Source organism: Aedes aegypti, chromosome 2 (assembly GCF_002204515.2).
Source record: "Aedes aegypti strain LVP_AGWG chromosome 2, AaegL5.0 Primary Assembly, whole genome shotgun sequence".
Taxonomy (NCBI): Eukaryota; Metazoa; Arthropoda; class Insecta; order Diptera; family Culicidae; genus Aedes; species Aedes aegypti.
In genome coordinates, this window is record NC_035108.1 from 256,287,147 (window position 1) to 256,310,079 (window position 22,933).

The 22,933-nt window shown below is 37.1% G+C and overlaps 2 protein-coding genes across 4 annotated transcripts; one reads left to right on the top strand and one right to left on the bottom strand.

The window, feature by feature from the left end:
- The first annotated feature begins 24 nt into the window (after positions 1–24).
- On the top strand, positions 25–11,424 carry LOC5578365 (gamma-tubulin complex component 4 homolog). Its single transcript, XM_001656886.2, has 4 exons — positions 25–241; positions 7,423–7,874; positions 9,371–10,705; positions 11,252–11,424. The coding sequence occupies exons 1-4, from the start codon at positions 176–178 to the stop codon at positions 11,391–11,393; spliced, it is 1,995 nt and encodes a 664-aa protein (XP_001656936.1). The 5' UTR covers positions 25–175; the 3' UTR covers positions 11,394–11,424.
- LOC5578364 (protein arginine N-methyltransferase 6) lies at positions 11,381–22,924 on the bottom strand. 3 transcript variants are annotated; one of them, XM_001656885.2, is made up of 3 exons: positions 22,752–22,924; positions 11,608–12,488; positions 11,381–11,537 (listed from the first exon to the last, which is right to left on the bottom strand). In XM_001656885.2, the coding sequence occupies exons 1-3, from the start codon at positions 22,812–22,814 to the stop codon at positions 11,417–11,419; spliced, it is 1,065 nt and encodes a 354-aa protein (XP_001656935.1). In that variant the 5' UTR covers positions 22,815–22,924; the 3' UTR covers positions 11,381–11,416. The 3 variants fall into 3 exon arrangements, with proteins under 3 accessions (XP_001656935.1, XP_021700526.1, XP_021700525.1); XM_021844834.1 differs by lacking the exon at positions 22,752–22,924 and adding an exon at positions 14,470–14,595; XM_021844833.1 differs by lacking the exon at positions 22,752–22,924 and adding an exon at positions 12,557–12,692.
- Positions 22,925–22,933: the final 9 nt, after the last annotated feature.

The window sequence follows — 22,933 nt, forward strand, 5'->3', positions numbered from 1 at the left end:
CAAAACGGATCGATTTCCGTACCGGGTATCATTCATCGCACTCCTCAGTCGAATCTCAAATCGCAGTCGGTGATGTTCTGTGCATAAACAAATGTATCGCAAAATCCAAGAAATTGTCGTTTATTCAGTGTTTTTAGCTTAATTTTCGTGTTCAAACGTGACTCCGAAAGGCAAAATGATTCACGACATCCTTTTCACGTTGTTTTCGTCAAATTCGGATCTTCCAATCGAGAATTTCACGGTGAGTGTTTGTCGTTTTGGTCCAAAGCGAAATCAACAACATTAGACTGGTCCAAAAACACACAATCGGGAAAAGCGGCCAAAGTAGAGAATCGGGAAAAAGTCCTGAATTGCATTTTATATCGGGATGCTTCTAAAAGAAATAAAGTTGCAGCTAAAATTTTCAGGGCTGGTAGCGGGATTTGGAAAAGGTCTCTTTAAATGCAAGTCTCTAAAAAGTCTAGTTCTAACGGAAGGTCTCTTTAAAAGCTTCATTTCAACCAAAATGGTTTCTTTTTGTCCTTATGCCACTTGCAGTGAATTCTACTGACCAGCTCTAGAAATTCCTGAGAAACCTTCAGAAACTATTACACGACTATTCCACAGGTTCTACAGGAATTTCTTCTCAGATTCCTTGAGGAAATACCATGCCCACACAGTTATGGATCACCCACAGTGACGGATCACTTTGGCGTTCAACATCGGATAACTCGCTCAAAACATAAACGTTCATGTAAAACATGTTTTTCCCATGTTATACTATTTATCCTCTACCATTTTTAATGTTAAGCACATCATTCAATCGCTAAATAACGGTGTATTTGACAAATGTTTAGTTGGTACCTGAGAGAGACTCGCGAAAACTGTCACGAAACGTCAAATGCAGCCTACAGTTTTTCTGGCTGCAAAAGTGAAAAGTATTCCCAAATAACACCAAGCATTACAGCATTGCACGTATACTACCGCATATCAACAATACTGATGTGACATTGCTTTTACTACAAATTACAAAAGCTGTCAAGCAAAAGAGCATTAACGCTACTTTTCAAATGTATCAATGCACTAATATTACTTTATGAATTGCTTGGTTGCTTTATAAACATTCTTGCATTAGTTCGACTATATCAGGACCCTTTTCCACTTTTAAACTACTTTAATGGTAGGCTTACGGCAATGCAGCTGCTTTATATAAGCAATGATATAATGCTCCATGGTTACTTGGGTTGTATTCAAAATAAACTGTTATTAAAAACCACGGTCAGCCGGCCTTCTGATACCTCCTTAAATTTTCACAAGTATCACTGTGAAAATTTTACCAGAGTCTATCTTAGGGTTTACTCCTGATAGTTTTTGACTAGTTGTTCCACTGATGTTCCCAGTTGTTACTATGTAAAGGAGTTCTATGTATCTTCCAAGAAAATCCACAAATATTCATTTAATATGGTTTTTGAAAAAAAAAAGAATCACTTAGAAAACCCAGCAAGATCTACAAGAATTCCTTTGTCAATTAATCCAGTTATCCTTCCCATCATTTTCAGATAAATTCCTACAAGAACTCATCCACATTTATTGTCAGGAATTTCTCCAAAAAACGTCCGTGGAATATTCGAGGAAATTCTTACACGAATTTCTCAAATTTTCAACCTCCCCCTTGAATTTCTCCAAAAATTTATCTAGGAAACTGTCCAGAATTGTAGTTCTGCAATTCTTCCAAACAATTTCTCGACTAATTTTTCAAATAAAATCTTCATGTATTCTTCAAAATTTCATTTATGATTACATACCAGCTAATACTACAGTAATCATTCCAGAAATTCCTCCAATTATTTCTACACAAATTTCTTCAGGATAAAATAAAGAAATTTTATTGATTTGATTTTCAATTATCGTAGTAACTTGTCTAGGAAATTGTCCCAGATTTCTCCAAGAGTCCTGGATTTCTTTCAGAAATTTTGAAACTGATTCAGGGTGTCTACTCATTTACAGAAATAAAATTCCCTGAGATTTCCAGGTTTCAAAAAATAATTCCAGCTTAAAGAAATGCTCCAAAATATGTGAATAGTTAATTTTAGATGTTTCAAAACTTTATTCAAATCAAAGGTATCATTGAAAATAAATTTATTTAACAAAGTATTTTTCACTTTAATAAAACAATAATATTTTTTGTTCTTAACGTGTAAACATATGAAAAAAAATCAAATAATTTTGTGGTTTTTATTTAATTGACACGAAAATCAAGTGTTTCTCAAATGATCTGAAAGTGGTTTAAATTCAGATATGAAAAAAATAGTCTTTTCGATCTTAAGAAAAAAAACCTTTCCCTTAAAATTGGATTCATTTGTATGGACATCAGCGACGGACCTGCAATACCTATTTTTTCTGGAGAGCGTTTTGTATTTTGTATTTGTATCCGAACCAGCCAAGGGCTGAAAGTCTCGTTAATAAAGACAATAATAATAATTCCTTCAGGAATTCCTCCAATTTATTTTTTGGAAAAATTTCTCAATAAAATCATTAAATATTTCTTCAAGTCATTCATCCGGCGAAATTTCAAGGATTTTTTTTAGATTGTTTTGGAGAAATTAAAAAAAAATCTGCGGCGTTGAATTCCGAAAGACAATCCTGGAGTAACCTAAGATGAAACTTGTGTGAGTTCTAAGTACGCCTTGTTGAATTCCTACCAGGATCTCTGAAGGTGAAGATGCATCCAAGACAAATCTTGAATTTTCAAGAACACAAAAATAGAGAACCTGACAACCATTCACACTGAAAATTTGATCGATTGGTCACCTCCAGCGAGTGACCAGTGAGTTAAATTTTCAGCACAAACGGCTGTCTGGTTCTCTAGACTTGTAATCTTGAAAATTCGTGGCTGTGTATCTTTACCAAGACCTCCTAATTTTTTTATGAAATTCTTCCTAAAATATTAAAAAAAAGAATTTCTAATAATTTTCTACAAGACGTTTTGAAGGAATTGCTTGGAGAAATTTGGACAGAATTCCTGAACTTTGAATAAAGTTTTGAATAATCCATAGAGATTGGGCAATTTAATTTGAAAAATTATAAGAGAAATGTTTGAACCACAACAACAATATTTTGAAGATATGCTGGAGACATTCCAAGAGAAATTTCTGTAGGAACCTAATGGGGAATCCTAGAATTAAATTTATCAAGATCTTCTTCATAATAGATATCATCGAATAATGCCCGACGGATTTTTGGAGCAGGTCCTAAGAGTAATCGTGGATGAATAAGCATAAGCATAGATGACCGTACAATTCGTAGTTGCAACTCCGTGATTGACCAGAACAATCGAAGTTGCACAGGGAATTTATGAATGGGGCTTGGGATTAGCATACCATTCTTCAATGTGCACAAATCGAGAGCTCAAATTTAAAAGTCAATAACGACGCCGGCCACGTCCTTACGGTTATCGGGGAAGGGAAGGAATGTTAGTGAGACTACCGTTGTTACTAGAGACCGAGATCACCTCTGCGTCTCCATGGTTGTCATGGAAAGGATATTGGGTTAGTGGGATAAGGTAGAGATCTGAGAGTCACCAATTTTTGGTGATGCGATCCATGATATAGAGTAAGGTGGGGCAAAAGTTCGACCTTAGTGGTATAATCAAAGTTTCCAGGAAAACAACGGCAGTTAAAACAAAACAAATACCATACAGTCAACCTTTAACATATTGGCTATAATTTTGCTGAACAAACTTGTGTCAAAATATTTACCCATTTTTAGTTATAACAGTTTCAAAATTAATTGCCTTAATCGAACTTTTGCCCCACCGGTGGGGCAAGAGTTCGAATCTAGTGTGGGGCAAAAGTTCGCTGGATAAAACACAAAATATCGATCCTTTAATGACAGGCATACTTTACACCAGCCGTAAACTTAAGTTTGCCGAAAAATACACACTAAATTTTCATCAAAAAATTGCCCAAAACCGGGTTAATTGTAATATACTCAAAAATAGCAGTTTTTCGCAAAACTAAGTGGAAATGTAAAATTTTGGTGACAGTTTTCACACGATCAGACAAATTTAAATAAATTTGAAGATAATATGTGTGTAATTTTAGGCAATTTGCAAATTTTTCCGTGATTTTATACATGGGTCGAACTTTTGCCCCGCTGATTCGAACTTTTGCCCCACTATGGGCCAAAAATTGTTTTCAAGCATTTATGCAAAAACTAATACACCTCAAAGCAACCTTATGGTAGGCCTAGAAACGCCCTTACATAAAATATTGAAAAAGATTTTATCTTCAATTGATTCCATGCAACGAAAGTTTGACCAAAAATTACAATATTCACGTCGAAAAACAACAAATAGCCATAACTTTTCCAAATCTCAATAGATTTTTATGATATTTTGAGTAAAAGTCTCATACTTGAATAGCATTCGAACCACCATGACATTTATAAGATTTGTTTTGAATTGAGCTAGAAATCTTAAAAAGAAACTCTTACCCCACTCGAACTTTTGCCCCACTTTACTCTAATCACGCCTAACCGGATTCGCGAAATTATTCGATAATCGCATTGTACGCCGAACAAGTGTTCGTCACTCGCCCACGCAAGAGCAAGCGACACGATCAATAGATCAAACCTGAGACGAGACTCGCGAAGACGGTCTTCTTTTTCTGTGATTGCTGAGTTATTTTTTATTCCAATTTGTGTTTATACCAATCATGCGCAAGCCGTTCAAACCCTCACATGAATCTCTCAGCAAAAAATAATTGCGTTTGCATCACACCAAATCTTAAATAGCCTTTTGAGTGAAATTTCATACAAGCAAACGTAGCAGACATTAAAAATAACTAATCTTGTGTTTAGATCCAACAGCTACTTTGGAAAAAACTGCTTCGCCGACCGAGGTTTTTAATAACAGTTTATTTTGAATACAATACTTTTCATTTTTGCAGCCAGAAAAACGGTGGGCTGCATTTGACGTTTCGTGACAGCGGAATCTGGGCTGCATATGACGTTGATATTTTTCCTCTTCGCGAGTCTCTCTCAGGATCAAACACTTCTAACGATCCGCGGTGCTTTTTCATTTCACTGAGCGAACGACGCGCGACAAGTTTGATCCTGCCCTCATTGCCCACCCCCGCAGGAGCAAGCGTCAAGTTCGAAGGATTAAACACTACTCCTAAGAGTAATCGTGGATGAATATTTGAAAAATTGTTATGAAAATGCCTGGAATATATGAAGGAATTTGTGGAAAATGTCGAAACGGTTTTTTTCCAAAAGCTTTGGAATAATCTTTTGTGGAAGCTTTGTAGTGCTCTAGAATTTTTGGACCAAATTCTGAGGAAATTCCTGTAACCATCCATTGAAAAATCGCTGTTAGCCTTCCTGGAGAAATTTCTGAAAACATTCAAGAAGAAATTACTGGATAAATTACTAGAATTTCTGAAGCATTCCCAGATAACGAAAATGTATGTATAACGAAATGACCTGGAGGCTTTGTATATGCAAAATTTCACTTATAAGATGTCGCGAAAAGGCCTTCTACATACAAAAGTGGAGGCGATATGCGAGCATATATTATGTGATGAATAATAACCAGGGATTGAATCCTGAGAAAATTGAGAGAATCGCTCACGTATCGCTCTCTGTAACTATCATAACATGCTGCAAATTATGAGAGACTGTTTATAGTATACTGCTACAACTTTGATCAGATTGGGGGGATAGTAGTGTATGATAAAACCCCTCTAAACATTCTCCAAGCCTGCGGGACACTATTGCTATTGGAAGTTCGTGGATTGTTTATCGTGCCAGTAAAGAACAATAGATCGTTGCACGCCTGACCTAACCTCGAAACTCCATAAAAAAAGTCAACAATTCCAGCAGTGAATGTCAACTCCATATAAAAAAAATCTAAACAATTCCAGCAGTGAGTGTCAAAGAGCAGGACAGTCAATTGAGCGTGATGAAAGAGGGACAGAGAAGGAGAATTTTTCGTGACGTCACCATGCACTCTTCTATACCTATCCCCAACGGTAAACAAGCGAGTAAAATGGGTTTTATCATCGCTCTCTCTTTGGGGCTCTCGCTCGCTGCTTCCATTTATCAGACATGTTACACCTTGCGATACAATGACGATCGTGGACCGCAACAGATGGGATGTTTTTCTTTGCTTGCTTTGATCGTGCTTCATACTCAAATGAGAGCGGATTCTGCAAAGCCTTATAATAACATACACATACAATGCAAGTGTATTTACCGAACTAACCTATGATCTTATGCGACTAAATTTATGATAACAAATGTTGATTTGACAGCTGCTATGGATTGATTCGACTTACTTTGTACGAGTGTACGAGACGAAGCAAAATGTACAAATGAACTCAGAAAAAAAGTGTTTTATGCGAGGAAACTCATCAATCTGACGAGTCTGTCCACGGTGTTTTGCGGGTTTAATGTAATTAACTTGTGGAATAGTCGCCTAATAGGTTTCTCTGTAACCTCTAGCATTTTGCACCAGGATTCATTGCAAGCAGACCAAAAAAGTAACTTAAAAGATAATTTTATTACAATATAGGCTTTAGAGACCATTACCAAACTGGAGTTTTGCATTAAAATGGTGATTAAGAGTCTTTATTTTATTGATTTGATTTTCAATTACACAGCGTAACAAAAATGACATTTTTGCGTGTCTCAAGAATCAAATTATGTGTCTCTAGTAAATTTGGGACTGCTGAATCTGGTGCCATTCTCAGATATGTTCCAGCACGTCACAATTTTTAGCTACAGGTCGCCAAAGTTGTATAAAACACTGGTTTTATTAATGTTTACATGAAATTTAAAGTACAATTCATCAAACATTTTTGTAATCTTATACACCAAACATGCAAAATAGAATTTGAACTTTCATTTCAGACATAATTTGATTGAAATTGCGTGACTAAATTTCGATCAATCGATTTTTTTAACATGCTTGCAGTCTCCATACAAAATTCTTCGTTTCTTCTATATGGAAAAATACAACAATTCTCTAAACCATCAAAAAATAACTTTTCCAAATCGAAAGTATTACAAACTTTGATGATAAGTATTGTTATACACATAAAGTTTGAATTCTGTGGCAAATTGAGCCAATTTATTACCTTACAAGCTGGCAAACTTGCATGCAAGTTGGCTGAAATAGTCATTTTTACATTTTAAACAGCCAATATCTCAAAAACTAGACGTGCTATGATATTTCTGAAAACGGCAATAGATTCAGCAACCCTTAAATAAGTGAATAGCGGTATTTTGGTGCTGGAGACAAAAACGTGTTCCGCAGTGTTATCATAGTAACTTGTCTAGGAAATTGTCCCAGATTTCTCCAAGAGTCCTGGATTTTTTTCAGAAATTTTGAAACTGATTAACTGTGACCATCCTGCTGATAAGAAAAACCATCCTTTTCAGATTCCGGAAGTGGCCGCCAACTTTTTGCACCCGGGGGAAATCAAAATCCTGGAAGATCTCATCCGCATAGCCAACCAGTATAAGGAATTGAAAAAGTTTGTCCATCAGTACGGTACCCAATCGGCCGGTTTGGTGAAACCGAAACAGCAGAAACCCTCGGAAGAACCGCTGCCACAAGGACTCTATCTGCAGGCATTCGCCGATGGGTTGGACTTGGCGGTAAAACCGTACCGCGACTTGATAGTACACCTGGAGGCGTACTACCTGAAGCGGCCGAATCTGTCGCTTATCTTCATCTACCACCAGGTCAATCAGTACCAGTCGCTGTTCGGGTTTTTGCTCCGACTGGTCAGCGGAGTCGTCACGCAGCGGATCCACGGTTGTGCACTGTTGCAGTACCTGCAGCAGAACTGTTTGCACGGCAATGAGAAGCACTATCAGGCTGTTAAGTTGTGAGTAGCTTTGATCATGATGGATTATACCTACATTAGTTTGATATCCTTTGTATTGAGATTAGGGTTGACTGTAATCCGGAATAACATTGATCAGTTTTTTTTATTAATATTTCTTCAAAATTTCATTTGGAAATGCTAAAAATTTTGCGGATATTATTGTGTTTCAAAAAGCCTTCCGCTAATCACGTCATCGAGGGCAGCTCAGAAATTAAATTGAGAGGCTCCAGTCTGATCTTCTTCTTTTTGGCATTACGCGTTCACTGGGACAAAGCCGGCTTCTCAGCTTAGTGTACAATGAGCACTTTAACAGTTATTAGGTAACTGAGAGCTTTCTTTGCCAAAGTTGCCATTTTCGCATTCGTATATCGTGTGGCAGGCCTACCCCGTTTGGCATAAAGTCGTTTAGCATAATGGTCATTTCGTATAATGGTCATTTGGCATAATGGACGTTTGGCATAAAAGAAAAGAACTTAGAAATTCAAATAGTGCTACTTAAAAGAAGATCTGGTGATCAAAAGAAGGGAAAACCGTCGATGAAAATGTTAGTAGTTACAATGCAAACCACTAGTTTAACGACGTAATGAGAAAGAACAGCCTATGTCCAAAAGAAGGGAAAATCACATATGAGAATGTTAGCAATGATAACGCCAAAAACATAGCAACTCAGTTTTCAATGATAATGTCAAATGTCCATTATGCCAAATGACTATTATGCCAAACGACCGTTATGCTAAATTATTTTATGCCAATCGGCTTTATGCCAAGACTTTATGCCAAATGGCGTCCTCCCGGTACGACGATACTCTATGCCCAGGGAAGTCAAGGAAATTTCCATTACGAAAAGATCCTGGACTGACCGGGAATCGAACCCAGACGCCTTCAGCATGGTTTTGCTTTGTAGCCGCGGACACTACCCACTCGGCTAAGGAAGGCCCCCGAATGTCTGATGGAATACTTAAATAGTACACATTGGATTACTTAACATAGGCAATCGCCCAACCTTCATGGTATCTACTACGGAAAAAGAGTAAGACATAACGCACTGTTCGAACAGAATTAGTCATGAATTGACAATTGGCATGTAGCATAAATTTGGATATTCTCCAGCAGTTGAACATTCAAGTGATTTAGATGACACTGTTGATACTTCAACGCTTCAACGTCTTACATTATGCAAGCTTTTAAAGAAAATTTTCCTCGGCGATCTGTGTAGAATAGAAGAGGGGCCATGGTGGAATGCTCTTGCCTCGGCCAACTCAAGGTCGAAACCTGGCATCGCATGTTCAACTCAAATTGAGGAATTGGCTGATGAGTCAGCATGCAATGGCCATCTCAGATTCAACTATAACAATAAAAAGAATATTTTCCATCCATAGCGTAGGCGTAATATTTCAATTTATTGCGAAGGAGGGTCATACCGATCAATGTTACCCCGGTGATCAATGATATCCCGTTTTACGGTATGTATTTACAATATAGTGATGTAATTTCAGGATACAAAACGCAGTTTACGCCATTTTTATCAAGCAACTGTTTGGATGGCTACTGCATGGCAAATTTGTCGATCAGTTTGGAGAATTTTTCATTCAGCATGTGGATAACACGAAGACCGCTGGTATCGGTTCGTTACAAGGCACAACCGGGGGAACCGGGACCCATTTGTCGGTGAACTCGTTTTCGGATAATACTAGTATTAATACGGAGCTTTGGCGCTACGAGATTCGTCATGAAATGCTTCCGTATTACTTACCCACGAGTTGGGCGGAAAAAGTGCTGTTCGTCGGGCAAACCGTCCTGATGTTGAACTGCGATCCACGAGATCACACGGACAAACGAACTACCGGCGATAGAAAGTTCGCCGCCATCAAGGACAGTTTGTGGGGTGATCAGGAATGTGCCTTCTTCAAAAAGTTCCACCAACTGCAGTTAGATGAAAATCTGAACATTGCCAAGTTTGAACACATCGTAGATGAGATTAAACTCTGCGTTACGGAGCAGATGTCGGAGATTGCTATAAAGGAAGCCGACCTGATCAAACAGCTAAAACTGATTAAGGATTATTACTTGCTCGGTCGAGGAGAGCTGTTCTTAGAATTACTGAGACAAACAAAATCTCTTAAAACTTTATTCTCCAAAGGCATAACTGATGGATCATCAAGGGATATGAACCGAGCATTCCAGTTGGCAGCCAACAGTGTCAACATTACCGAAGATGTCGAGCAGTTCTCGTTTGCTCTGCCTCCCAAAGAGGAAGTGGACAGCTTCTGCTATGAAACCAAAGGAATTCTCAGCTACATCACCCTGAAGTACAAAGTGAAGTGGCCTCTGCATTTGCTGTTTTCCCCCAAAACCCTTGACAAATATAACGAGATGTTTAGATTCCTGCTTCGAATCCGTAAGATACAGTACGACATCCATCAAGTCTGGTCGCTACAACGGGAGAACAAAGTGAAGAAAAACTCCGAACTACTCCAGTTTCGCAACAAGTTAATGTTTCTCATAGACAACTTACAGTACTACCTCCAGGTAGATGTTCTGGAGAGTCAGTTTAGCATTCTAATGAGCGCCATCGGCGAAACGAAAGATTTCGAACGGATCCAGCGTGCCCATACAGTGTTCCAGGCGAATGTGCTTGGTTTGTGCTTTTTGCTGACGAACAACGCCGCCGATATGACCACAACGGGCATCATCCAGGTCAACGAGAATCCCGTTCTCACCATTTTGGATAAGGTTTTGGTGATTGTGGACAAATTCTGTTCGTTTTGTTGCAGCTGCAAGGATCCTATGACAAAGGTGGAGCGACAGGAATTCAATGGATACGATCAAGCGTAAGTATTAAATATCAAAGCTGGTAGCAACAGCGTGTCTTAAAAATGGGAACTTTGGAGACTTTAAGCTTGAAAAATGGAAACGAACAGGTACCAGAGACAGACCGAAAATCAAGAAAAACCAAAACGGGACAATTTTTTGAAGAAATCGTGAGAAATCTCCAATAGAATGTCCTGAAGGATGCCTGAAGTCCTTGTAAGAATTCCAGAATAGAAGGAATCACTAGAGGAATTCCTGATGCTTTCTCTCAAGAAATGTGAGTAGAAATTCTTGGAGTATATTCGAATAAAAAATCATGAAGGTTTGTTTAGAGCCGCTAGAATTTTGAATCAGGAGGAGAATAGTAAAATTGGAGAACATTTTGAATATAAAAGAGACCTTTCATTTTAATATAGACTTTTTAGAAACATATATTAACATAGTACCCAAATTAAAAAAAAGACCTGCTACCAGCTCTGAAATACGCACAAGTTGTACTGTACAACAGTTAACAATAAATAACTCATCCATTGAACAAAATCTGATTACAGTTCCTATTTTTACAGGTTCAAAAACCACGTCGATTCCTTGCTGCAGCTTTTGATCGGTCTCAAAGCTGGCCCGAGTAGTGCACCGCTCTCTCAACTGTTGTTACGTTTGGATTTCAATCACTGGTTCAGTAACAATACGCAAACTCAATCTTCCTAAAAAAGATAAACTGAAACGCTTTATTATTCGACTTCCATTTTTTGCAAATGCGCCTTCATGAGAATGCACTTGGTCATCACGCAGTCGCAAGGTAAGCCATGTTCTTCCTTTTCCACGTCCAACAGCGTCAGTTGCAAGTTGTATCTACAATAAGTAACAGTTTACCGTTATGAAACGATATTTGTCCAAGCTTATTTGTTCCGAAACACCTTACCTTCGGCAGTTATCAGAGTTTCTGGTCAGGCTCAAACTAAATGCAATGGGATCCAATTTGTCCACCTCTTCGCATGCATCTTCCGGAAGTAAAATCACACTCTGCTTCCAGTGCGTGGCGGGACATTTGGGGTTCGTAGACAAAACGACTCCATTCTGCGGACTGGAGTCCACACTCGGAAACGTGCAGTCAAACCAAATACAAACTCCTTGAAATTTGCCAGGGTTCTGGATGACCATCACTTCTTTCATATCAAAAGAGTTCAAGTCCTCAGTGCTGACTTCCTTTAAGTCCAACCACGTCATTATGTGTCCCTCGTGCAGCAAATGTTCCGCGGCTACGTTCAGAATCTCCGGTTTGTCTGCTTTTTGTTTTCGCAGTTCACGACCAAAGGCTTTCATGCTAACCCCGGACAAGCAATCGAAATCATCAAATCGATTTGGAACGCTACAGGGCGCCACCAGGATCGATGCAGTATCTGGGAACATCAATCCGTTTGGTTTGAGAAACTTATCCCTAGCGTAGATGACAGAGTCCAGCATTCCTTCATGCAGCAAAAAGAATCCCATCCACTCGGACACGATGATATCCACTTTGTCGGCTCCCGATGGCAACTGAAAGTCTTCGACCTTGCATTCAAAAACCTCAATCACCTGCTCAAAGCCATTTTCTCGGACAACTTCCCGTGCTAAGCGGGCCAGGTTAGACGCTTCAATGGCGTAGACTTTCTTGACGCCGGCTTGGGCGCAAAAGATGGATAAAATTCCCGTTCCGGTTCCGACGTCCAGCACGGTTTTGTCCTTGAAGAGATCTCTGCTACCGAGAATGGCTGACTGGTAAGCATCTTGACGTGGTTTGTCCGCCAACATAAGCTGGTGTATCTGAATTGAGAATGGAAATTCACATCATTTCAACATTTTTTTTGGTATTAGATATTTTCGTATCGAACTTTGGAACAAACAGTATCGGACGACAACTTCAGATAGATATACCGTTAAGTCACCAGTCACCGTGCGGCCTACATTCACCGTGCACATATACAAATTCCTACAGAATATTCATACAATTTTCACAAATTATTCTTTTATCAGCAAAATAAGATAAAACTGATGAAATGAAGTAGTTTTTGTCACAAAGCATTTTGAAAAATCTAGTTTATGTAGACAAAATCATGTGAATTCTGTTTGATAATGAGATTTTTCAACACTCTTAGTAGAAACGCCCAAAATTCACATTTTTCATTTTAACGTTGAAGTATGAAATTTTTCAAAATTTGAACAAGTATTCACTGTAGCTACTATTAGTAAGATGTATTTCATCGTATGAGCAATGTGTTTTTATGCATATTAGAATTTTTATTGAGTTTCATTCGAAACCCAAATGCACGGTGAATGGATCCCTTTCAATATGGTTCCTATTACCGTGCATTAGTGTAAAAGGCATGAAATAGTTCGATAATATTAGATTTATTGTTATGTGGTCATTAAACTAGGTACTTCATATTTAGTTTTCGAGTAAATATGGGATGGTTTGGACAATACAGTCAAACCTCCTATAACGATTTTATTGAAAAAATAATTATTTAGCCATTTTTTTAACTTTATATAGGGGACGGACCTGGTGTAGTGGTTAGAACACACGCCTCTCACGCCGAGGACCTGGGATCGAATCCCATCCACGAGATAGTCACTGACAAAAAAGTTTTAGTGACGACTTCCTTCGGAAGGGAAGTAAAGCCGTTGGTCCCGAGATGAACTAGCCCAGGGCTAAAAATCTCGTTAATAAAAATAGAAAAAAAAAGAACTTTATCCAGGTTTTTAAAAGCGCTAATGGCTGCCGCAAACATGTTCGCTTTCTGGTAGGGACATGTCGGTTTGACGTTTGGCTTGGGTCGTTTTCTAATGAACGGACCCAAGCTAAACGTCAAATCGTTTAATCCCTACCAGAAAGTGAGCCTGTTTGCGGCAGCCATTAGCGCTCGTAAAAAGCTGGATATGGTTTTTATTGTAAACGAAGATTTGAATACTCTTAAAAATGAGTGCGCACATATAATTTTCATAGCAGGATCGTGCACGGTAAATGGGGTGACATAGAACGGTACGAGGCGACCTAAATATGACATTTTCAAATATAATTTTTAAGTATTTTTTTGTTATGCATCACTAATTTTAGATTTTTCCCTGAATTATTATATAATTGCACTCTACCTAGGGAAATTCTAGTACGCTTCAAATTATTTGGGAAAGTTATATAATTTTTTTGAAGCGCAAATTTTTCTTAAATGCACGGTGAATGGTGGCTTGACGGTATCTTCGTTGTTACTTATTCAATTCATTCTATTTTTCTGTAATGAACATAGCTTTTCTAAACTATTGAAAATGTTATGAGAAAACTATCATTTCAAAAGATGTAGATGAGCTAAATTTTGACAACAAAATTGCATTAAGACAAACATTTATAAGGTACCGTTGAGTAAGTGGGTAAATAGGGTAAGTGAAAATAAAATGAATATTTAAGTGAATAGGTTTACATAACCTTACGACAGGAGAAAAAATCATGATGCATAAAAGACATTGTCTGTTGCATGGGCAACAAAACGCGCCGCCAACTTTCAAACAGACCAACCGAATCGTCGCCACCAAACAAATCAAAGCAGGTGATGTGCCGTTATGTTGGTAAGACTGGTGAAACGTCATATTCGCAGCGGCTGGTTGGCTGGCGACGATTTCGGCGACGATTACAAATCGTCGCGTTCGATAAGGTGCAAAATTTACAATACATGATTCATAAAGCGTTCATATTGCAATAAGGGTTTCATCTTTCATAAGCCAAAATGTATGAAGTGATACTTGTTACACTTACCCGAGTTCAGCTAAACTTATTATGGTTCTATGATGGTGTTGAGTAAAACTACAGTCATCATCTTTGTAGCCAATTAGTTACTCATGCTGATTTTGATTCTGATCATGTCCCTGTTACATTTCAAATATCCCATGAAGCGATGCTCAATCCTATCAGCTACACTTGCAATTATTTTCGAGCCGACTGGAATGTATATGAAACATATATTGACTCTAATCTTGATGTTAACATTTCTTTACAAACAAAACTTAATATTGACAATGGTCATGAAACTTTAACAAATTCCATTGTTGAAGCCAGGAGCATTGCATTTCCAAAATGTAAAATTTGAATCAGTGATTATAGACGATGATCTTAAGGCGAAGTAGGCCGTCAGTCAAATTTGTACGCGTCGTTGGTGATTGTTGCTAATTCATCTCACATTTTTGAATCAAAGAAAATCAGTTGGTTTTGCACTGACACAGCTGAAAAAGTATTAGCATACTTTATGCACGTACAGTGATAACTTTTCAAGTCAATGTAAATTTTCTAGACTGAGTTTTATTACTTTGCCAAAACGAGTTTCATTGCTGCCAAAACGAATGACGGACTACTTAGCCTTAAACTCTTGATCCGTTTAAAAAAAACAAGAGGAGATGGCAATTTCAACGCACTCGCTTTACTGCTATGAAAATTATATGGCAGGAGTTGCAGAAAGAATTCAAGAAACGTTTTTCACAATTAGGGCAAGTGTACCATTAGTGGTACACCTAAGGGAAAACTGCTAAAACATAGTGTTAAAATCATGAAATATGTGATTTTAACGTATCATTCGATAGATCTTAAATCCTTCTATCATTCAAATGTATAAAAATCACGATTCATTTTAAATTTCCCTGCAAAAAGCCTTTTTTTTTTTTTTTTTTTTTGGTATTCAGTTGGAGCTGCCTGACAGCTTAACTTGTCAAGGCTGAACCCTCGGTCTGGCTTTTGCCAAGTTTCCCCTCTACCAGGACCAATACTCAGACGGACTAGGCAATGGCGCCCACATGAACAATGTTTGTTTTTTATTAGTATTGTGACGTGGTAGTTTTTGAAAAATACCCATATTCCCTTGCTTCTGAGAAAAGGAAGCATTGTGAAAATCACCAGCTCCATCAGAATTTGTTTGAAATAGTAGTGTAGTAGTGTCATTATTAATACTGTCTAGTCGAAATGGTTTCGAATAATTTGTCATTCAAGTGCTATTCTGATCACTCCTGTCTTTTACGTAAGCTTGGAGTCTTAAATGTCAATTGTTGTCAAGTCGTAACAAAATTAGGCTGTTTAGTAGTAGTTCTAGTTAATTTAATTTTTTGTTGTCAAAAGTATTTATTGGTCATTACGTTCATATATCCTTAAAGAAAAAGTCGCTTTCCTTGTCTGTTCAACAATTTTTCGAAACTAGCAAGTGTACCCTAATGATCGATCTCAGCGTCTTAGTTTCCATAGTCATTTTTATAGTGAATATTGAAGAGTAAAGTTACCTCAGGCTTCTATCACAGTCTCCTGCAAGATTCACTTTTCGGTGGCAAATGCAATGCTTCACAACGCCTACTTTCTACTTGTAAATTTTGCGAAAATGAAGCTGGAATTAGATTATTTATACCGCTGTTACAAATGAGGTATTTCTTATTATGGCAATGTAAAAACCATATTAAAATAAGATTGTCGCCACTTATTTCTACTCAGTGAATCTACTAGTCATTTTCCTAAGAGTTCCTAAGAGTTCCTAAGTATTCCCTACGTCGTATATGATAACGATGTATCTAGCTAGCTAATAGTAAGAGTGGCTACGGATCATTCTGGTTAGCAAAAGGCAAACTGAACATCACCAATAGTATTAATGTCCACTTCGAATAGATTAATCATTTGAAATGGGCATCAATTCTATCAATGACGTAGAATGTCCGTTGGATCACATCCGAGATATTATTGCGTCTATGCCATATAAATTATGACGCGGCTTTAAGCAAAAAATGCCAAAATGTGATACCACCACTACACTGCCCATAACTGCAAAACAGTCACATTCGACATTTTTGACAATTTGGAGTTAATACCGGGGAGAGTCATCAAATGACAAATACTTTCGATCAACTTATTGAAATCTCTGAGATTGTTCTAGAAAATTCGAAAAAAAAAATACCAAGTTGTTTTGTCACATTGGTAATTATAACCGCATAACAGTCACATTGAGATTATATATGCGCTTAGTAATGTAGTAGCAATGAAATTTCCATCAGAAATATTTTTTGACTATTCACCTAATATGCAATATTAGCTGTACACAATTTCAGCCTCAAATAAGCATTTTTGAGTTCTTAGGATTTTTTATAAATTTTAGTTTCTACCCATACTGCCACAAAACGCACACTTGGTGCTCCATTTACTCAATGCCTACTTTTGTCGAATGTTACAAATATGCAGTTATGGGCAGTACAGGTTACGCCTTTGGTTTCCATCATATGGGCTAATGGATTATGCCCTCCCATCGCGGCATGGTCGCATAACCAAGGGGAGGGAACAATGTTAAATTGTTGTTTGTCTGAACCAAATTAGACTGTTATATTGGATACTTCTCTCATTTAGCTGGAGGTTGCTGCAATCCTTCGTTGGTCCGTTGGTTCCGACGATTGTTCCCGTATCCGCGTTTCCTCGGCCATTACGCTGTTTACATTGCATTGTTGCTCGTGGTGGTGGCGGGTTAAATATGAAAACAAGGATAGGGAGAGAAGAAATGTTAGTGATTGTAACATGCTTTATTGCAGTATTGGCCTACACTGAAGTCATACAAAATTCGCTCTTAGGATTCCCACGATAACAATCCCTGAAACTGATTATGAACCACATAAAATTTATCCGAAAGAGCAAAAATCTTAATGTTTCAATGTAGGACAAACCAGCTTTATTGCATGTGAGAAGTTCTTGGTGATATTCTCACAACGGCCATTCAGAATGGTTCGACGATTGTAGATAAAAGATCATTATGATAAAATTAACGCGACGACATGTTAGTAAGCTCAAAAAGATTATTGTATTTGCAACTGATAATTTAAATAGTTAAGCTAAGGGTCGGTTATTGCATATAATTTTATAGATAAAGAGAAGTATAGCACGAACGCGAAGTAATGACCTTCCAATCCATCTTCAAGTGCTCCCCACAAACCCAACACTTCATTCTGGCACTTTAGAACGTCCATGTTGTAACTTGTTCACACAAGAAATCTGCCTCTGTTCTGCCGAGTTGGCAGAACGCGCCCGTACCCCATTCTGAACCAAAGGAAAGGATTCAACTAATACCATGGTACCTTAACTACAAATACAAAAGCTACTTCTATGTTATTTCCACTACTACGCTCACGATAATTATGATCGTTAGAATAAAAACGGTAGAGGTTACTACTACATAACAGAAATACTACCCAAAGAACGCTAATGTCGCCAGTGTTGGTGTGAATGCAAGGTAGTGCAAAAATGTTTAGAGAATTAAATAAGTTATAAATTACAGCATTCTGTTCAAAAATATTATATTATTTTATAAAAGACAGTAAAAAAAAGAAACATTTCAGAAACAACAGCGCCATTAGTTTTCTAATTATTATACATATATCAGTAATACTTCTATAATTTCGCTACAACCTTACTAGATAACGCAATATTGTAAAATGCCGTAAATCAGCACGTTTTGGAATATTTCTCAAACATTGGAAATTATTGTTAATGATGTTTTTAATTGCAATTATGAATATATAAAAAACAAATAGCGGTATGGGCATCGGATTTAGGCGATGCGCTGAATTAGGACAACCCACAGTATTGGTCTTATACCAAGGTAAGTATTACTACGTTGTTAGTAAACCTAATATAAAAGTCTATGTTCAATGTGTAAGACGCAGAGACCACCCGCACCCACTCTTGCGCCTCGTGGACTATTGAAAACGACTTGTGTATATTGAACTAATACTACTATTAGAAATAGTGCTACTGATGAAGGTGATCGTTGGTTTCCCAGTCTTGTTAGTGATTTGAGTGTTAGTAGAGACTGGTAGTAGGCCCTGCCGGTCCCTCCAGCATTACGCGTAGTTATCTGGTGTTAGATCATGCGACAGTAACTAAACTCATGCTGAAGGTGTGATAAATCAAGTGTAGAATATATTTAAGCATTGAAACACATGTCATTATATAACTTAAACTACTAGATTAACTTACATTTTATAAGTTATAATTACGATTAATTTTCGCGATCAATAAACATTAGAGTAATTTCACAATATCAACAATATGTAATGCCAACTTGATTAATCACCGTCAATCCCATCACCAAAGGGCAGGGTAATTTCCCTGCAAAAAGCCTTGCACCAATAATAGGAACAATGTTCCTTTAGATGAGGTGTTTTAAGAATAGTTCCTTTAGTGGCGCAATCCATTGATTTCTTATGGGACCCTCCACTATGAGTACTGATGCACCACTATAGGTGCAAAGGAGCAAAAAAATTAGCAACATAATTGTTTTAAATAGTTTTACGGTTAAATTTCATAAATATTATTCGATTTTTCGCATTCGTACATAATATAAAAATATTACATAATCAAACATAATCGCGAAACATGCCAAAACACACTACCTCCTCTATTGGAGCTACCTCCACTAAGGGATTGTTTGCCCTAGGAAACAAACATTTTGAAAATAAAATTTCTCAATTGCCAGGGTTCTAAGCCATTTTGGAATATATCGAAAATTTTGAAAAAAAAACCTTAGAAGCCAATACCGGCATTGAAAGAGGAAAACAAATTATTACTAACTTATTGCGAAAAAGGTCCAACACTTGCTACGCATTTGAAAGCGCGCACAATATTAATTTAGGACTTACTAGTCCAATTGAAAATCAAGTTACTCAGAACTTCGAAAATATGCTCAATCAAGAGAACGTTTTCCAAAATTCCTGGGAGACTGATTTGGAAGAAATGAAAACAATTATTAAAAAAATCAAAAATATGAAAGCTTCTGGCGATGATGGAATATTCTAAACTACATCCTCATCAAGAAACTTCCAGAAAGTAGCTTGACAAATGTTTTCAGTTTGCATATTTTCCTGACAAATGGAAAAATGCCAAGGTTGTACCAATTTTAAAACCAGACAAAAATCCTGCTGAAGCTTCTAGCTATCGTCCAATCAGTTTGCTATCCTCCATCAGTAAACTTTTTGAAAAGATCATTTTGAACAAAATGATGTTCCACATCAACGAATATTCAATTTTTGCCAATGAACGGTTTGGATTCCGCCATGGACATTCGACCACTCATCAACTTTTACATGTAACAAATTTGATTCGTTTCAACAAATCTGAAGGCTATTCTTCTGATCTTGCTCTTCTAGACATAGAAAAAGCATTCGACAGTGTTTGGCATGAAGGCTCGATCGTAAAATTAAAAAACGTTAATTTTTCAACATACATTGTTAGAATAATTCAAAGTTATCTGTCAAATCGGTACACTTCAGGTAAATTATCAGAACTCCAGGTCTGAAAGACTTCCTGTAAGAGCTGGTGTTCCTCAAGGCAGGCCATTCTTATTTCCTCAATTTTCAGGCCAGCCATGTTGTATGCTGTACCAATATGGACTAGCTGTTGTAATACCAGGAAGAAAGCTCTGCAGAGAACTCAAAATAAAATTTTGAAAATTATTCCGAAGCTTCCCCCCTGGTATAGTACCAATGAGTTACATAGAATATCGAATGTTGAAACATTGGAACAAATGTCAAATCAAATAATTAATAGTTTCAGGAAAGAATCGTTGCAATCTTCTATTACCACTATTAATGAGTTATATGTTTAGGTTAAGTAAATTGAAAGCGTTTTTTTCTCTTCTAAGCAGGTGAAATAAATTCACCTGTAAAAAAAACTGAACTGCTACGGCAAATGAAATGATGTTGTTAACAAAATGTTAATTGAAGCTTAAATTGGTTTTACCAAATTAGGATGAAAGTGTTGTCTAACACAGAACTCCTAGATATAATAAATTAATGTAATGTTTGGAATAATACTTATGAAGAATTAAACAAAAAATCAACGACCTCCGTTCTTTTTACTTTTTTTTTTAGTTGGATCCGTTTTAGAATTCGCATTGGTAGTACCTTATGAGGCAGTGTGGATAAGCAGGAATGGTTTATGAAATTGTGAAACACGCTTTGAGGGATCTACCGTGGCGTGATCCGTTGAACATGCCGCCTTACCATCGATGTAGTTCGCTGGAACTGGAACCGCTGCATGTCCAAAGCATTTTTTTTTATTTTATCTTTATTAGAGAGATTTTCAGCCAGAGGCTGGTTCATCACTGTTAGTAAAAGCAAAAATAGCCAAGCTGTTTACGGATCGAAAATTATTCGTATGGAGGTTGACTGTCCTGGTTTGCTCCAACGTACACAGCGCGTATTACGGACAAGACAACTGATCCAGATAGCTTCCATGACAACTGGTTATGGAGGAAACGATCTGTTGAATTCCATTTGAAATTAATTCCGAGCTTATGGTGTATTTGATTTTAACTTGTCAACAAATTCATTCATACAATCTTAAGCAACAGACAACGTAGTATACACGTCTTATTCATTTTAACTGGAAGTATTTATAATGTCGAGAACCGTAACTATACGATCTTCCATGCTCACTTGCCCCACAGTAGGGAGCCAGATCCTATTCTTTGCGCTCTTGATTCACTTCGGTAGTGGGTTTTTTCGAAAGCTTTTGAGCTCATATTTGCCCACAGTATGCGTCGTATTGGAGTGCTTTGTACTGCAAAATTTCAGACAATTCGGCCGAGAAAAACTCCACATGCCAAAGTCAATCACAGAAGTGCCCATGTAGCTCTGAACCCTACCATATATTAGATTTTATGTTTGTTCAATAAGTTGAACAGTTTTGAAGTTTGAAATAGAAAAATTTTAAATATGGATTAGTGTTATCTATCTTTTAATACAACTGTCCCGTTTTTAAGCTGTTAGCTTATGGTTAGCCTATTCCTGCGATATTTGCAAAACAAAAGTTTCATACACACTAATGCCGCCTGAATACCGAATCTGAATGATCACCGCATGTCAGCCCTTGATCTTCTAAACAAATTTGTCGAAGATGATTTTTCTTTATTTTATCTAGATCGCGAGGTGTTTCATATTGAACATAAACAAGGAGTGTTGTACGACGCGCGACTACTCGCGTTGCAAAAATTTTCCCTACAACCGAAAGGATAAAGGCATTATACTAAACATACCTCCACTAAAGGAACAGTGTTCCTATTATTGCTGCAAGCATTGTGATTTTCATACATTTTAATGATAGAAGGATTAGGAATATATCGAATGATATGTAAATATCACATATTTCATGATTTTATCAGCATGTTTTAGCTGTTTATCGTCCACTAAGCATGTTTTAGCTGTTGCTCCACTAATAGTACATTTACCCTAAAATTTTTACATCATCAGTGACTAGGTATCTCGAGGATGGGATTCAATTGCAGGTCTTCGGCATGTTTTGATTGATACGAAAAAAAAATAAGAATACCCACCCCAATGTAGGAGAAGATCCCCCAGTACCGGACACTTATGCCACTAAATTCATAATTTAACAAACATTGGTTTTATGTAATCCAGGTATACATTTATTATAAATATAAGCATTTTTGTAGCGTACAAAAATAAATTTGAAAATATTAATATGAATTTTGACATTACTAGAGAACAGAAGGTGATTGATTAAAATTGTACTTTGTCCACATTTAGTACAATAACAAGGTACAAAATACAATCATATTTTCTAATTGGGTTATATTCGATCGTGCTTGCGTGATCCAAACTATTTTGCCAAATTCAAAATACATAATTACTAATTAGGCTCAAACTTAGGGCGTTACAACAATTTTTTTAACAATTTTCATACATTACTTTTTTTAAATAATGCAAATTTCATTTTGTTGTTGTTGTTGTTCGTTTTTACGCAAACATTACACTCCATAATAGTTTTCATTTTTTTATACGACTTTTTGATTGGACTCAATTTTTCAATTTTCCGACGTTGTCCGGTACTGGGAGATTTCCCCCTATACTCTATTTGGGTGTGTGCTTTTAAAAATCGAATCAAGGCCTTGTACCCACAGTTCAAAAGCAAACAGTGAAAGATGGTAATCCTAATCTACTAAACTACGCGCCGCACCGTTCCTCGTCTGCTCATGTTCAAAATACGCTTTTTATTAGACTTATCCTTACCTCCAGATCTTCATAGCTGTCGAAGTACGTTCCGTTGATGTTATCAAGATTATCGGTACTCATTGCTAGCCGGTTTTATGAAAAATTGAATCACAATCAAAGGCAAAACGATCCGTCGATTAGCACTGTGCAGTGTGCACGTTGGTTTGTTTACTACTTTACTCTTGTTCTTTTTGGTTTTC

Bases quoted from the DNA above. Each gene is read 5' to 3' on its own strand.
- LOC5578365 (XM_001656886.2), top strand. From the start codon at position 176: ATGATTCACGACATCCTTTTCACGTTGTTTTCGTCAAATTCGGATCTT. The intron at 7,875-9,370 runs GTGAGTAGCTTT...ATGTAATTTCAG, and splicing joins CACTATCAGGCTGTTAAGTT to GATACAAAACGCAGTTTACG. The intron at 10,706-11,251 runs GTAAGTATTAAA...CTATTTTTACAG, and splicing joins TTCAATGGATACGATCAAGC to GTTCAAAAACCACGTCGATT.
- LOC5578364 (XM_001656885.2), bottom strand. From the start codon at position 22,814: ATGAGTACCGATAATCTTGATAACATCAACGGAACGTACTTCGACAGC. The intron at 12,489-22,751 runs GTAAGGATAAGT...TTCTCAATTCAG, and splicing joins ACAGCTATGAAGATCTGGAG to ATACACCAGCTTATGTTGGC. The intron at 11,538-11,607 runs GTAAGGTGTTTC...TACTTATTGTAG, and splicing joins AACTCTGATAACTGCCGAAG to ATACAACTTGCAACTGACGC.